Below are 17,171 nucleotides of genomic sequence, written 5' to 3'. Positions count from 1 at the left end.
CTCTCCCATCTTAGGAGACTGCACCCTCCAGCTGTGCCCGGCAGCAGTGGCAGGGTCCCATGGCCTTGGCTGCAGCTCTCCAAGAGCCTTGCATGCCTTACTAGACCAAGGTTTGAGGTCCCAGACCAAGAAAGAACCCTGAGACCAGCAGTCTTTTGGTGGATCCTTGAATCATGAACCTAGGCCTGTACTGGCTTGAAACCTAACTTCCAGGAAGTATGAGGGGGTCTAGAGAAACCCCTCATTTTCTACCCATTGCTTTGGCATTTGTGGTGGTGCTTACCTGCAGTTTAATCTCTTGCAGATGAGATCCTAAAAGGCAAGGGCTACTATACCCACCACACGAACGTTCAGAAATCCCACCGGATCCCAACCCTGAAACCAGATGATCCACGACTAACGTTTTTGTGGTTTGGCTGAAAACCCTGAGTGCTCTGGTTTCCCCTCCTGGGCAGAAAGCATCAGCCACAGAGCAAATGGTAATTAGCCCATGATGAATGTGATGTAGTGGGGTAAATTGGGTGGCCCATACATTATTTTCATTTAGGAAAAATCTAATTTTTTTGATTGACTTGGTGTGTGTTCCATATACTTTTCTCTGTACTAGGAGGCCTATCAAAATGAAACCATGCTGCTAAAATGACTTTCCCCAAGCCATGAGGGCTTATACAGGCCCCAACTCAAAGGAGGAGGATGGGCAGGGCCGTGAAGGCTAAATGGCTCCTACAGAGCATGTTTACCTGTTACAATGAGCAGAATGTCAGAGGCCCAGGTCATTTCACTGTTGATGAGGATGCAACAGATCCAGCATCACTATCGGCTGTCCCTCCACCCGGCACCTGGCCTCGCAGTAAACCTGGGCTTGAGCAGAAGGTGCGCTCTATGTTCCATCTGCTCGGGATTTTCAATTTCACCTGCTTCACGCACATAGCTGGAAGTGTCCAGCTGGACCGTCTCAGGTCTGGTTGGTGAGGGCGGCGACATAGCCATCACTCAGCTCTTCAAGGAGGTAGTGCTTCCTATCTAACTCATCAAAGTAATAAGAGCTCTTGTCTATGGAGCGCTTGCTGCACACCCGGGCTCCATGTGATGTGCTTTCAATACATCAGGTCTAGACTCTTCATTGCATCCCTTCCCTGTTGCTACTATTCTTTCCCCCGTTGCAGGTGGGACAATTAGACAGAGAGGACAAGTGATTTGCTTAGGGCCTCCCAGCTAGCAGGTGGCAGAACAGGTCCATCCCGACACCAGAGCCAGCACTGGCACTTGCATTCATACCATGCAGTATCTCAAGTATTGCTGCTTCATGTATGAGGTCTTTGAGGACTGGTGGCAGGGAGGAAGCAGGGTTAGGTGTCCTTCCAAATGCCCTCTTAGTTCTTTCAGGATTGGTTGTGTGGCATGTGCAAAACTCAAAAGGCAACAGCAGATGCAGCAAGCTGAAGGGAGTGGCGGGGAAGCTGGGTGATGAGAAACTTGGGGCTGAAACATTCATATCATAATAAAACACCAATATGTCCCACCTCCAATATTATGACTGACAGAGGCTCCTGAGAGAGAACCCAGTGCTATCCTTTGAAAACTCATGGGCAAGTTCACTGTTGTTTCCCTGATGTGCAAAGAGAGAGCGAAAACCAGGAGTAAGTTGTTTCAAAACATAAGTGGCTCCTGTAAGAAGGCAGACCAGTTTCCATGCCCTGGGGTTCACTCTGGCATTCAAAGTGGTAGGAAGCCTGGAGGAATGTCCTGGCATTCTGGGTTGTGCCATGATGACCAAGGAGGTGAAAGTTTTGGTGGTGAGAGAAAGAGGGTCCTTAAGAAGCCAATCACCATCACTCCCTGGCCCAACCAGCATACAGTGATGCTCCCACATTCACCTTCTTTGCCTCTTGCCCTTTTCCTGCCTTGGCCTTGCATCTCTGAACATCAAGCCCTCTACTCCTTGTTTCCTGTGGAGAATCAAAAATGGTGCACAAAGGCCGCTTCTTGGCATCCCAGAAGGCCAAGTGGCTTCCACAGCTGGAACCCAAAGTAGAATGTCACCTGGATGTTTCCCCAGACCTGGGCGGGAGTGAGCACAGGGTGAGCTCGCTGGGGAGATGCCGGCCAGGTTGGGGAGCGCATCTCCTCCCTGGATTGTTGTGAATTAGCTCCATTTCTGCACCCTGCTGTTGCAATGGAGCAGACTGTGAAAAGGAAGATTCTCAGAGGAGCTGTGTTTTAATGTAGCAATTTGATTCAATTTTCCACTCTATAAAATTACCCATCACTGCTCGTTGCTTTCTAACAGACACCTTCACTCTTAATTTAACAATCCTATCGAATTCTGCCAGGGAAATTGGAAAAATTTATCACCTGTGAAATTTTATTTTCCTTTGGTTGTATCTGTTTTTGTAAAACTTCATTAACGACGATGACTTGCTGAGGAAATTATCATTTTTTTTTTTTTAACTTCAGACACAAGAAATGGCTCGACCTCAACCAAGATATCATTTGCATAATAAAACACAACAAAAAGGCTGGGGACATGGGGACTGGCAGAGGCTGGAAGTGCGAGAAGATGCACCTCTCCCTAGTGGGCGAAGTTCCTGGCAGGCAAGGGATGTATGGCCACAGCCCTGTTCTGTGACTCATGGACCAATGACGTGGCTCCCCCTGCACACCACCCCCCCACCCAGGACATGGAAGGAACAATGCAGAACGCAGCACACAGAGAGCGGGTCTGAAGTGCGGGTTCTGTGCTAAGAATGCTTTTAGCAACCTTTAGCCCCTGTCTTTTGGGCAAAGCGTGTTAGATGCACCTTATTCTCCTTGTTCATCTGGGACTGAGGCTTATATGGCTGTAAATTTGGGCTTCATTTGAATTCTGTAGCGGAGCCCAGAAGTCCTGGCAAATTTCCACGGGTACGATTTTTCTGAATGGAGCAGATCCTGGGGTCTAACTTGCTAACAATGAACAGGCACAGGCTTCAGCCTTCCCCAGCCTGACCCCCACTGGGCTCCGTGCCGTTACCCGACGGGGAACCCCTGATAACTGCACACTTCTCCAGGTGCCAGCCACCATACTCTGGGAGACAAGGATATACAGAGAGCAGACCGTCGTGGTGGGCTTGGGGAAGGCGTCAGGCTCGTTTCCAGGAGATGTGGCTTGGTCTGCGGCATGTCTGGAGCAGGAAGCGATGAGTTGCGCTCTGTTGGGTTTTATGGTAATACTAGAAATGTTTGTCAGTGTTTGTGCATTTCAGATTTTGACATCCTTCATGATTTGGGAGTGACTTGGCATTTTTTTTTCACCATTTCATAGAAAAGGAAGGGAAAACTAGTGAGTTTTGATAACTCACAGTAAGCCAATGAAACCCAACACAAGAGTTTGGGACTCTTGGCCTGCTGATGCGTAGAATTAAATCATTCCACACAAACACATGAAAGACACACCCTGATCAAAGCTCTTGCTGGGACCGGTGCTGTTGGGTAGCATGCTAAGTTTCCGCCTGTGGCACAGCATCTAATATGAGTGCTTGTTCGTGTCCTGGCTGCTCCAGTTCCAATTCAGCTCCCTGCTAATGGCCTGGGAAAGCGGCAGATGATGGCTGAGGTCCTTGGGAACCTGCTCCCACATAGGAAACCTGGAAGAGGCTTCTGGCTTCAGATTGGTTCACCTCTGGTCACTGAGATCATTTGGGGACCAAACTAGCAGTTGGAAGATCTCTGCCTCTCCTTCTCTCTGTTAATTCTGTCTTTCAAATAAAAATAAGTAAGTCTTTTTTTTTAAAATCTATTTTTCTCAAGGAGAGGCACAGCCTCTGTTCGGGGAATGACCATTCCCTGCATTCTCTCCAGAGGATGACACTTAGATGTGGCTTCCTTTGGAGTTTTCAAAGTTCTACTCTCCTACCAGGTCAAGAGTTTCTGAAACTAGTAGAAGACAATGAAAAGAAGGCGTTTCTCACCTGGCAAGACTTCATAAATGTCTTCTTCTTTCTCCCTGGTAGGCTCGGGAAGTGCCACGCCTCCAGGCAGGAGAGAGGGTCTGCGCTGGGAATGAGCATTTGGAGACTCAAAATCATCAATATCATCATACATCTCTTCCTCTTCCACCTCTTCTTCCTCTTCTCCTCCTTTCTCCTCATCCTCCTCTTCCTCCTCTTCACAGGGAATGGTTAGGGAGCTCAGATCTGCCAGGGCAAAGATAAGAATGTATCAAGATAGTGAGAAAAAAGAAAAATAAGGCAGCCTAGGAAAGAGGGAGAAGGAGGTGGAGGGCTGAGAATAAAACATGTCAAAGGCAAAGGAAACACTAAGTTAAGTGCTGTTATTTCTAATGTGGGCCCTGGTGGCAGGAAATCTACAGAAAAGGCCAGACTCACACTGCATCAGGTTTAAACCATCAACATAAATCCTTCCTTGCAATAAAACTTGATTAGGACGGAGTGGCTCTGGAAAGTACGGGTGTGTGAACGGAACCAGGAGGCAAAGGGAAAAAACAGACCTGAGGAGGAAAAGCCAGCGAGCCGCGCACTGCGCATGGAGCAGAAAAAACTGGATGGGTGAGGGGTGGGCCTCGTCCTGCAGGGCCCCCAGAGCAGGGGAGACCCCAAAGGAGTCCTGTTGGGTAACTGAGCTTTTGGGAGCTGGTCTCCCTGTTGATTTCACTGCAGAATTTCAGACAAGTTTGGTGAGAGAGAAAGAGGAAAAAGAAGGGCGGGGTGGGGGGCAGGTGCGGCACAAAGTGGAAGAGGAAAGAAACGGGGTATGGAAAAATAAAACAGTAATACACAGCTGAATGGAGCAGCGGAGCGATGCAGTTACTATGTCCTTTTGTACTGGGTGGCCGGGCTGACCCTGAAGTGTGGGTCACCGAGGATGGGGAGCGGCAGGGCTGGTGTTTGATCCTGCTGGGCACCTGGGAGGGCGCAGTCTCTGCCACGTGGTGCTGTGCGCTCCCGCTAACTCTGCAGAGGGGCTTCTGCAAGACAGCTGGGTGTAGCCGACAAGCTCTGGGGGAGGAGGGTAGGCAGAGCCAGCCGGTGCTCATTTCAAAACCCAGTAAAGCTGTTTGGCTTGATTAGACTTTTAATAAAGATTTCTGCAATGATTTTCATCTGAATTCCGGTGCCACCTCATATGAGGAAAGGATCAAAGACACATTTGTGGCTGACACCATATGTTATTATTTTGTTTGTTTTAAAATAAAATGGGATGAATAATTTCTTCAATGTGGGATTCTGAAAGTACCACAGGGTACAGCTCAATAAAGCTGCTTTGAGTTTTATGGAGGTTTACCCACTTAGGGGTATATTACACGCATAAATCCACGGCACCTAGATGAGAGTGTACCCTGTAGTCGCACCATCAACGCTCATGTTTGCCTAGTTCCTACTCTATAATACGTGATGCTGTTGGTCGATGTGATTTGTTTTTTACGTGAGCAAAGGCACAGCTGAGTAAGATAGGCAAGTCTTACAATTAAAGCTCTGTTTTTTTTTTTTTCTTTTGTTCCATCATACAAGCCTCTAGCAGATTACAGAACTGAGATGGAAAAGCTTGGGTCATTACGAGGGTGTGCTTCTTGCTAGATCTTGAGCCACGTGTGATGTTGGTGCGTTTGTGTTTTTGAGACAGGGGCCTGCCATGAAGGCTGTGTGATGCTAAGTGGCTCCTCACTCCAGGTTGGCTCCTTCCCTCTCCCAGTCCGCCCTGGGCCTGTGTTGCTGCTGCACCTGCAGGCTGGCCAGCAGAGGGTACTCTAAGAGCAGACTTCTAGCAGCTTCCGGCAGGACGCATCCCATCCCAAAGCAAGGAGACACAGGGTGGTTTGGGAAGCAGCGACTCATCCTCACTGTTCAATGTGCCTGAAGACTGTGCAGGTTGGTTTAAAGTTGTACCTCCCGCTAAGACTAACATGAGAAGATGTTGGAGCTCCATTGTATTGGATAGCTTTGAGTGAGAGATCACAGATTTTTTCTTTTCAGAACATAACAGCTCAGGAGACACTGAACTGAGCTGGTTTTCATCATCATCTTTTCTTGTGACTGTGATCTATGGGTAAGTGGAGGAACAGGGACATCGGAAGCCATTGTCAAGCTGAAGATTGCTTGCCTACCGATGCAAATGATATCTGTTGTCACGAGGTGGGGTGTGGAGCAGGAAGAGGTCAGAAAGAGAAGAGCGAATACCCCCGAATCCCTCGAGACGGTGTTTTTATGTAGCATGACTTCTGTGGCCATTCCACTCAGACAGCACGTGTTCCTGTAACAATGACACTTACCCTTTAACAGGAAACTTATTTGATCCACCCAGTCTCTGGCTTCTGCTGGACTAGTAGCTGTAAACTAAAGAGAAAAAGAGAGAATTATTCCCTTTACTGGCATGTCTCTGCATCGTGACAGGAAGGGTCAAGGAAATAAACCTGTCCATTGCAGAGTCAAGTCAAAAGTTCACGATTCTTCGCCCGATTAATATTTTAAAAAAAGAATCAATGATCTCACTCAAACATTTTGCTTTTTCTTTCAGCAATCTTGCATGCCCAGACATGGCAGCTGTTTTGAGCCCAGTCATGTCCGTGTACATTCAGTCGTTTGATGAGCTAGTCCTTCATCAGGCATATATCTAAGAAAAGTTCAGGAGAAAACAAAGGCAGGCATAGGAGGGTCACAAAGAGACGCACCTGAGAGCAAGTGTGTGTCGCCAGGGGACAGCGAGCACTCCCTTGGCCTTTGGCAGGTCAGGGCGACTTGCTGAAGTAACGCTGATTGGTTGGAATTAAAAAGTTGGTGGATGTTGACTGATAGGGGAGTTGGACATTTAGATGGGGAAAACCGCAAGCAGAAGAACTGGGCCCAGAGCCTCTCGTATAAGGCAGGCAGGTAGGCAGAGGGACCTGGCAGAACAGTCCCAGATGCAGCTGGAGGGGACAGTCATTGAAAAGTGGAGGAGTGGGTTCTGTGTGCTGGGAGTTCAAAGTTAACATGTAGGCAACAGGAAGCCAGCACTGATGCTCGCGAAGGGAGTGGGCGGTACTCAGCTGTTGGTAGGAGGGACTGGGGGAGAGAGATGTGCAGACAGACCAACCAGCAGGTTCTTCACCAGTCCTCTGTGTGAGGGAACAGGGACTTAACTGCGGCGTTGGCTGTGGGAATCAATAAGAAGGTAAAAGACCCAGCATATATTGGCTAGGAGGAATTCACAGACCCATGGTAATGATTTGGATTCAATGGGCCAGCGCAAAGAAGTAAGAAAACTGCATTCCAATTCATGCAACAGGCCAGCCAAGCATCAAGGCTTAGACATTTTTTATTTTGAATGAATCAACTTGAAAGAACTGTTCCTGAAAAACATTTTAATATCTGGCCACTAGCTTAGGACAAAGACACATGCTATCCAAGAAACCTAGAGTTTTGCATAATACCTATTTAATAGACCTTGCCATTTTTGGTTTCTTAATATCACATGGTTTTCAAATGAAAAAATTCTAGGGATACTGGTTTAGATCCGTCATATAAGCTTTTTTTTCTGGATACAGTACCACCAGAATTTAATAACAAAAACAACTTAAGAAACATACTCATTACAAACATTTGTACTGTATACATTTAAAAAGATAGCTTAAGAAACTTTCAGTTTAAATTAAAAATAATTGGGCCCGGCGGCGTGGCCTAGCAGCTAAAAGTCCTTGCCTTGAACATGCCGGGATCCCATATGGGCGCCGGTTCTAATCCCGGCAGCTCCACTTCCCATCCAGCTCCCTGCTTGTGGCCTGGGAAAGCATTCGAGGACGGCCCAAAGCCTTGGGACCCTGCACCCGTGTGGGAGACCCGGAAAGAAGTTCCTGGTTCCTGGCTTCAGATCGGCATAGCATTGGCCGTTGTGCTCACTTGGGGAGTGAATCATTGGATGGAAGATCTTCCTCTCTGTCTCTCCTCCTCTCTGTATATCTGACTTTCCAATAAATAAATAAATCTTTAAAAAAATTAAAAATAATTTGAAAAATGAATCTCCACTTTAACAAAATAATTTTATCAAAATGAAGCTTAAAAAATACAAAAAGATGAATGGTAAGAAAAATATTAAAAGTTATCAATAAAGTACTTAATCTTAGCATGATTTTTTATACATTAGCTGCAGTATTTCTGTGTTGTTTTAGTGAAACTGTGACAAAATAAAAATGATCTAGAAGCAGGAAGCAATATACATGGCCATTTAAATACTCTGAGTAAAAACCACTATATTCCCGATAGTCAGAATTTTTAATTGTTTTATTTAGCTTTAGAGTTGGTAGTAAATGCAGGAGGTAAACATCCAAAGTACAAGAGTATTTGAAAAAGTTGGTGAAGTTTATTTGGTGTAAGCATTTTTGAAATGCATGCATGGTGTTTTATAATATACATTTTCCATGAATTTTTTCAGAACCTTTGTAAAAACAAGCATAGTGGGGCATAAGTCTTTCTTGTCCTGTCAATAACTATTGTTACCACAATCTTAGAAATTCTTTCAGATCTAACCAGTATAGCTCTATTTAGGAAGGTTGTTTGAGATAGCAAGATAAGCATAAGAAAAAGGAAGTATTTTCTTTCTGCCTTTAGATTTGCTCTTTTCTGGATTTAATGGAAAGACAGGAAGATAATCAGCTGAAAGAACAGGGTGGGCATGGAAGCCAAGCTTTCAGACTCTAAGGATGGACTGTGTACACTGTGGACAAGACTGTCACTGTGGGGAGAGGCAAGGACAGGGAGGGATAAAGCCAAGGCAAGTACCCAGGATGAGAGTGACAACAGAGAGAAGACACGATGTGATACAGCGAAGTGGAGGACACATCCAGGAAAGAGCAGGCACAGAGCATGGGTGGCACCCAGGGCTCCCATGGAGCAGGGAAGAAGGTACTGGCAACCCAGGGAGGGTCTCTCTCTTTCCGCTCTGTCCTACCTCATAGCTGCGCCTGTCCTGGGAGGTTAGTTCAAAGCAAGATTCTTTCTTGGAATCTCTTCGCAGGTGCGGCGCCATCCGGACGCTGTAGCCCTTAATGAAGAAGGTCCCTTTGGGCTGTTTGCCTGCAAGAAAGGAAAGTGCTTTGGATCCCTAGAGAGACGCAGGTACCTTCTCTGCGGTGTTGAGATGACAGCCCAGGAACAGCTGTCACCTCCCTGAGGAAGGACAACCATCAAGGAGAGGTGATTAGGGAAGCTGGAGCCGGGGCCGTGGGGACAGTGCTATCATGGCCAAGCTAGGGGAATGCAACGTGAAAGGTTATTTTGCCAAAAGAGTACAACAGAGACAGAGAATTTATTAGAATGTTAAGAGATCTATAATAACAGAGAGAAGGAATGATTACAGCAGGGAGAGTGTGGCCATGGCCGTGAGGCTCTGGGAGGCTATTACGGAGCGGAAGTATTATTAGGGCCAGCAGTGCTCGCAGTTGGGGGTGGGGGAGGAGCAGTGCAGAGGGGCAAGCTGGGGTCCTGAAATCTCCCAGGCCCTAGACAGCATTTGGGTTCAATGCCTCACCCTCTGTCACCTGCTGGTCAGGTGGGGGTTTAATGCAAGAGGAAGAATTAATTAAAACTCTGGGTCTCACCCTTCAGCCCCAAGGTCCTACTGGGACATGGCAAAGTGCTGTTGAGTATAACCAGAGGATGAGGAAGGAGATGACAGAGGAGGGCCCTAAGGGAAGGAAAGGCAAGGGTACTCTGTGGGTTACTCTTTAAAAAAAATCCAATCCCAGGAAAAAAAGAGGTGTGGCTTCCCCAAGGTCTGGTGTGCTCCTGGCATGGCTTAGGCAGGATGAGGGTTGGGGGCGGGGAGGGCAGAGCTGGGGCACCATGTCCTGGGCAAATGCCGCTTAGTGAATTGGCACTTTATGAAGCTGATGACAAGAGGGATGCAAAGGGGACGGGCAATATTTAAAAACAAACACAAAGAGTCTGTCTTTTCCTGGTTGAGTTTGAAGAAATACATAGACTGCCTGCCTGCTAAGAAAATGTCTTGGGTACCATCAGAAGAAAGAGGCGGGAAGGGGGCCCTGCAGGCTGCTTTCTGACACCTGCTGAAGTCTCTTTCCTTGTTCTAACTGGCCACTAAAATGTTTTGTTGTTTCTTAGGTCACTGGATTTTATTTCACCCTGACGGCAAAATGGTCAATAAAAGTCTCTTGCTCTCCGCTCCCTCTCCTCTCTTGCTTTGAGCGGAAAGAATTTTGAATGAACAGGCATTAGATTTCCTAATCTGGTTTTACACCCAGATATGCCAACCCTTTATTTTAAATAAATGATGCAATCTAAATGATGCAAGGGAAACTATGAAATTTCTTTCTTTCTCCTTTTTTTTTTTTTTTTTTTTTTTGTCTAAAGCCATGACCCAATGTAAATTTAAGGTTTAATGTAAGAAAACAATGCTTGGCTGCCTTACAGGGCTAACATTCAGAGAGGGGGAATTGTGGTTGGTGCATTTGAGAGTAGGCTGGGGCTTGGAAGGAAACAGGGATTTGTTGCTCAGTTTTCAAACTCTGCTGCTGTCACTTCCAAGTAAGCTTCCACAGTGTCTTTAAGAAGATATTTATGTATTTGAAAGGCATAATTTTTGGGAGAGATGGAGAGATGGAGAATCTTCCTTTCACTGTTTCATTCCCCAAATGTCTGCAAAGGCCAAAAAAAGCTGGGCCAGACTGAAGGCAGGAGCTTCTTTCAGGTCTTCCGGGCAGGTGCAGGAGCCCAGGCAAGCTCGGACCATCTTCTGCTGCTTTCCCAGGTGCATTAGCACGGAGCTAGGTCAGATCTGGAGCAATCAGGCCTCGAATGCACAGATAGGATTCTGGCATCATAGTCATTGGCTTTACCTGCTGTGCCACAACTAGCCCCAGGGCTCTACGTTTTATCTCTGAAATGGGAATGATTGTCAGGAACCCAAGATGAAAGGAGGACAGGGATCAGCGAAGCTAGCTGTAGGCACAGAGGTGTGGTCAGGCACCTGCTGCAAAGCCCAAGGGTAAACCTTAAGGATTCCAAGGTGCAGTAAAGCTGCAGCTCTTTCTGCTGCCTTAGTACAAATGGGCAGGAAGCCCCAAGGTAACTGGGCAGGTATCTGGTGATGCCTGGACTGGGTTATCTGAGCAAAGAGTAGAAACAGAACATGGTTGGGAGAAACAAGAAAGGTACGCTCTGTACCTACATCACTTGTCTCTGTACACAGGGATGGAGAACAAGCACTGAGGCTTTTGTCACTGCGTGATACTCCTTTTCATTTTTTGCTGGAAAGGCAGATATATAGAGTGAAGGAGAGACAGAGAGAAAGATCTTCCATCTGTTGGTTCACTCCCCAAGAGGCTGTAACTTTCAGTGGTGAGCCAATTCAAAGCCAGGAACCTGTTTCAGAACTCCTGCGCGAGTGCAGGGTCCCAAGGCTTTGTGCCATTCTCAACTGCTTTCCCAGGCCACAAGCAGAGAGCTGGATGGGAAGTGGAGCAGCCAGAATTAGAACCAGTGTCCATATGGGATCCTGGTGCATGCAAGGTGAGGACTTTAGCCAGTACGCTACTGTGCTGGGTCCTCTGTGTGACACTCAGTACCTAAGATGGCTGCTGGGGGAGTTCAATGCTGTAGATGGTTTGATATGGATGCAGGTCTGAGTTCTAACTGCTCTGTTTGTGACCCAGCTCCCTGCTCATGTGCCTGGGAAAGCAGCAGAGGATAGTACAAGTGATTGGGCACTTGCACACACAGGGTAGACCTGAAGCACCTGGCTGCTGGCTGCAGCCTGGCCCAGTCCCAGTCATTGCAGCCATTTGGGGAATGAACTAGTAGATGGAAGATCACTCTCTGTCTCTTCTTCTCTTTTGGTAATTCTGCCTTTTAAATAAAAAACCAACCAACCAACCAACGAGAAAACCAAAAAAGGAAAAAATGCTGAAATGAATGTTCTACTTGGGCAAGGTCATGTTATTAGCCACAAGAAAAGATAACTCTTTGGTATGCTAAACATGCTTCCATAGTGTCTAAAGGTAAAACAATCTCTATGTGGACTCTTGTGTTGGTGGTGGGCCGCGTGTTCTTCACACAAGCCCATTTCTTTGTTGCGCATGTCTCTTAGTGGGTGTTCACAAAGGGCTGCTACATTGAGATCCAAATGTGTGAGAATTTACAAAGTGCTTGTATCCGGGAATGAGAGGTTGCTATGCAACTGACAGACACTTACTTTTCTCATTAGCATAGTAGTAGAAGAGGCCTCTGCTGACGACACACCAGCGTTTCTGCCACTCCGACCCAAAGAAACTATGATCTAAATAGAACAGTGGTAGGAGACATAAATTCAGGTAATTGCAATCGTTGAAGAGTCGGGAAACCCCAACAACACACAGTCCAGCGTGTTAGTATTTCATTTCCTGGGTTAATGGACTGTAATCCTCTCCTTTTTACTCCCACAGGTTAATCTGTGTTGACTCGGAGTCCAGAGAAGTCCTTCCATTAAGGTCTGAGTTCTAACCAGGGTTGCCTGCTCTGTGGCTTCACAGTTGTTTTTTTTTATCCTGACTTCCCTTGGATCTCCATATCCTAATGTCATTCTGTGCTATTCAGAACTCTCTGTAAGATCTTCATGTGTTGTATTTGACAAACCAAAACAATGCTCTTGCTCATGGCTTTGAGAAAAGCTCTGTGTGTGTGTGTGTGTGTGTGTGTATACACTAACTCAATTTGCCTGCTGAGTTTAAAGCTGTGACTCCAATGCTAGCAGCACCTGTTCTAATTTCATGAGAAAGGTCTAGAGTTGTTCTTGTCTGAAACTTGAAAATATTATGTGATATAAAAACTGCCCTCCTGGCTAAAGTCTCACTGCTTATGGGATCACATGGAGAGAAGAGGACAATGATATCAACTGTCTGTTTGTCTTACAAGCTTTATCGAGCACCTGTCAGGTGCCAGACACTGGAGATGAGTGGTGTCCTAGGCAGAACCTATCCTGCTGAAGATTTGAGCCGTCTCTCTCGAGCTGTCACATGGACACCAGACTCCTGGCCTTACCTTGCTTTTGCCTGATACATGCCCAGCCCAGTACTAGGCACTGAGAAGGTATCTGAGACATTAGCCCTCCTGTTGCTGGGTTCCCTCCCTCTCCCCAAATGCTCTGACGTCTGTGGGTCAGCTCCATACCTTTGCTTTTCTTTTCCAAGTAGCCTTGCTTGATGATGTTATCAAGCTCCTGGGCTCCTTTCACGATGTCGTCCATTCCTAAAAGGAACAACAGCAAAATGCTTTGTGCAAACCTGATGTTTCCCTTTATTTAGGCGACTTCAGATAATTCACATTAATGATAGGGTATGCAGGGTCAATTGCTCAATCACAGAGCAAAAATAAGACAATTTCTCTATGATTGGAAAGAAACAGTTAATTTTCTTTCTTCGTAATGATATCTAACACTAAAATCACTTACAATGATCCAAATATACATTAGTTTGTGGCAAGGGGGAGGTAGCCTAACTACGTGCTGATTGGCAGGAAAAAGACTCCAGGGAATTAAGAATTTGCTGTGGATATAAGCTCCAAATTGGAAAACCCACATTGAGATAATCACAAGCCAAATGAATAGCTACCATACAGACCAGCTTTAATGAGTGATAGAATCCACTAGATAGGCAGTCACCTCAGTGGGAGCAATAAACACACACTTATTTTTTTTAAACAAACAGAAAGCCACCTTTGCGAATGTAGATTTTATTAAGTTCGCATGAAGTAGGGGGTTGTCCAAGCTGAATTTGGATCCTGATTCCTTCAACATCTGGAAACAAGTCTGAGAGTGGCAGAAGACTTCATGAAGAGAAGACCCTGGAATTGACGGCGGCCTCGAAGTGTGTGCTGCTAACATTCTTGGCTTTCAGAAAGCCTTGTTGGAAACCAATTTATGGGGAAGTCAAGATTCTAATTCTGCTTCTCCTACTGAGATTTACACTGGTTGGAAAGAAGAGAGGACCAATGGACAGAGAGAATAATCCTACTCTTGAAACATAAAATACATCAGCAAAGACCTCCTCAGGAACACAACTCTATATTACTTAACTAGGAAACACAAAGCATATGTTAGAACCAAACTCAAACATCTCTTTTGATTGCCATTTACAGAGTAAGGCACAAATACATATAAATCAACTGGACCAAGTAAATGGGATCAGGAGGCATTTGGGTGAAAGAATTTTCTTTAACCAAACAAGTCGTTGCTTTTTGAGTGTTTATAATACCTAATAGGCATTCACTGGTTCCAGTGAGTTGGCTCTTCCTTCACTGCTCTACCTATGTTTTACTTAAAAACATTATTTTAGGGACCTGGCATGGTAGCCTAGCGGTGAAGTCCTCGCCTCATATGCACCAGGATCCCATATGGGCGCTGGTTCTAATCCTGGCAGCTCCACTTCCTATCCAGCTTTTTTTTTTTTTTAAGATTTATTTATTTATTTTGGAAAGGCAGATATACAGAAAGGAGGAGAGACAGAGAAGAAAACCTTCTGTCTGATGGTTCACGCCCCAAGTGATCACAACGGCCAGTGCTGTGCCGATCAGAAGCCAGGAGCTCTTCTGGGTCTCCTATGGGTGCAGGGTCCCAAGGCTTTGGGCCATCCTCGAATGCTTTCCCAGGCCACAAGCAGGGAGCTGGATGGGAAGCAGGGCCGCCGGGATTAGACCCGGCACCCGTATAGGATCCTGGTGTGCAAGGCGAGGACTTTAGCTGCTAGGCCACCATGCCAGGCCCTCTCTTGCTTTTGTGTGAGACAGATTCCTTATCCACTAAGTCCTTGCTGTTACCTTCCTTGATCAGGAACTATGTCCACTGATCCAATTAAAACTGGCAAACTATGTGGCGGCCATCAATCCCCCCAGGTAGGTCTCTGGGTGCGTGCATGACATGAACAGCAGTGAAGGGGAAGCCCATTCTTCTAGGATGCTCTCATTTCCTCCTCAGAAGAACCCTGAAAACACTCTCCAAGAAGATAGAACTAGAGGCTGTCGGGGGTAGGAGAAGAGAGAGTGGAGAGTGAGGCAAGGACCAGGTACTGTGGGGAAGCTCCACTGAAGCCACACTGCCTCCTCTCCGAAGCAAATTAAAAAAAGTTGTTCTTGGAGGCTCAAGAATTAGACACAGGAGATAGAACAGGATCCCCTAAACCTACGTTCTCCATCTCTTCTTCCCGTGTTTCCTTTCCATCCCTTCGCTTTGGTAAGGTCTTGGGAAACTTAAGAGACATAGCTTCTTGTTAAAGATTCCGAGAGCCTGCTTTATAAAAGACATGTTACCCATTCTATTAGAATTCAAACCTCCTTTTTTAATGCAAATCTAAATGCCATTTTATGGAACATCTATAATTATGAAAATGGGAAGACTTTGCCTCGTGTGCAGGGAGAGTCTTCGAGTATGAATATTACATTAATGTGCTCACACCAGCTCACTGATCCTGCTGGCAGGGGCATAAAAAATGCTTGAGTGAAACTTTTATTTAGATGTTAAGACTCCAGGCCCCAGCGGGGTGACAGAGACAGCCCCTGTGAGTTGCCATCAGAGAGAGAGCTTGAATTGAATTACCCAGGGGGGAGGAAGTAGTGATGAACACTGCTTCGCTTATTTAATTTCATTTACTTTCAGTGCACTATCAGCATGAGGCACTTTCTCCCCACCAACTGAAACCCAAGAATACTGCTACCACCAAGAAAACAAAGACGGAATGCAGCAGAGACGTCCGCACTCCGACTCGCTGATTCTGGGAGAGGAGAGAGCGCTCCATCACCACCTGCTCTTCCCAAGAGTCAGACTCAGTTTGCTGAAATCAAGCACTGAATAAGTTGCTGTGTTTTCTCACATGGTCATTTGCTCACAAGCTGAATACAAGCATAGCTGGATATTTCTTTCATGTTGTGCTTTTCTAGGTAGTCAATAAGACGCTGCGTGTGGCTTTCTTACTTGTTGGGGGGAATTTTTACTGATGAACTTGCTGTCTGGTATCTCCTTATGGGCAGTGGAAAGTATGGCTCTGGACAAAAAAAAAAAAAAATTAGGAGATCAGACAGAACCAGGCTCTGCTCTACTGATTGGCTTCTAAGTGCCAGGCACAGTGTGGTGAGGACTGGAGGAGTTGTTCTCCATGTAAAGAGTTGAAGCTGAGCTCAATCTCATTAGCTCCGTGGCTTACTCACAAATCCTGACACTAAGATGGGACCTTCTTGTGACATCTAGGCTATTGCTTCTTTCAGGATCAGCTCAGGCTCCATCTGGTCACTAACTGGGGATGCTGAGAACAGACAACATGAGCCTCAGCTTCGAGTGTCAAGCAGCCGGAGTGCTGTGTGGCTGAACCCGCACCTCCTGGTAAAGGAACTGGAGGGACCTCCGGAGAGCAATGGAATCCCTAAAAGTTACGTAAATGCTTTGCAGGATGCTAACACAAATAGGAAAAAGTCACAAACAATTGTGTAAGGATGAAAACATATTTAAGTACACAATTTAAAAAAATGCTTTTGCCCTTACCTGAGAAAAAGACGATCACCAACATAATGGAAAAAAAAAAGAAGGAAGAAAAAATGATAACACTCAGCGCAAACCAGAACCACAACAGTGTCGTCTTCTACAGCCCTACTTCGCTAGATCTGTGACAACAGCCCACTCTGAGAACATATTCGCTTAGCTGAGGAACGTGGGACCAGCAACATAAGATCAACAGAGAAGTGTGCTATCAATCACATGGTAGCCACCCAACTTTTAGGGCAGGTGAAGATTAAAAAAATTCTGACACCTTTCTGTTCTCATCCAGGTTCCTATAAACCCTTGGGTCCCACCCACACTCTGCAGTGAACACTGACAGGGTCAGAGTCCATCTTTCAGTGCCAGGCTTGACTCCACCATCAGCTACGTGCAGCAACAATGGGGCCCCTTTGGAGTGTGATCCATTTCTACAAAGTGGTCAATTAAAAAAAAAAAAAAAGAGACACGGTGCTTATGTGAGTCACGGCCTATTTAACCAGCTGCGTTCTAGCCCACTGAGAAAAGAGAATTGGGGAAATCAGCCAAAAGCTAATAGCGGAGGAGACCATACAATTGGAATGCAAAAAGGCAGTGGCCCCCGTAGAACAAACCAGGTGTCGGTTAACTTTCATTATGTGCAGCTGATGTGGCCTCTTGCCAAGTCTACTAGAAAGATCAATGAT

At 46.1% G+C, this 17,171-nt stretch overlaps 1 protein-coding gene across 4 annotated transcripts in view; it reads right to left on the bottom strand.

The window, feature by feature from the left end:
* SKAP1 (src kinase associated phosphoprotein 1) overlaps positions 1–17,171 on the bottom strand; it is a 274,036-nt gene that overhangs the window by 51,282 nt on the left and 205,583 nt on the right. For all 4 annotated transcript variants that reach the window (XR_005885936.1, XM_041001236.1, XM_041001237.1 and 1 more), the window contains exons 5-9: positions 13,137–13,214; positions 12,184–12,267; positions 8,923–9,047; positions 6,269–6,332; positions 3,951–4,175 (exon numbers count right to left, since the gene is read on the bottom strand). Coding sequence is in view for 3 of the 4 variants with exons in the window: in XM_041001236.1 (XP_040857170.1) it covers positions 3,951–4,175; positions 6,269–6,332; positions 8,923–9,047; positions 12,184–12,267; positions 13,137–13,214 (576 nt within the window). In the remaining variant the exon portion in view is untranslated. The remainder of the gene's footprint in view (positions 1–3,950; positions 4,176–6,268; positions 6,333–8,922; positions 9,048–12,183; positions 12,268–13,136; positions 13,215–17,171) is intronic.

Source organism: Ochotona curzoniae, unplaced genomic scaffold, assembly GCF_017591425.1.
Source record: "Ochotona curzoniae isolate NIBS_2020 unplaced genomic scaffold, NIBS_Ocur_1.0 scaffold_2453, whole genome shotgun sequence".
NCBI lineage: Eukaryota > Metazoa > Chordata > Mammalia > Lagomorpha > Ochotonidae > Ochotona > Ochotona curzoniae.
Note: the sequence above shows the minus strand (reverse complement) of the source record. Positions and strands in the feature narration are given on the sequence as shown.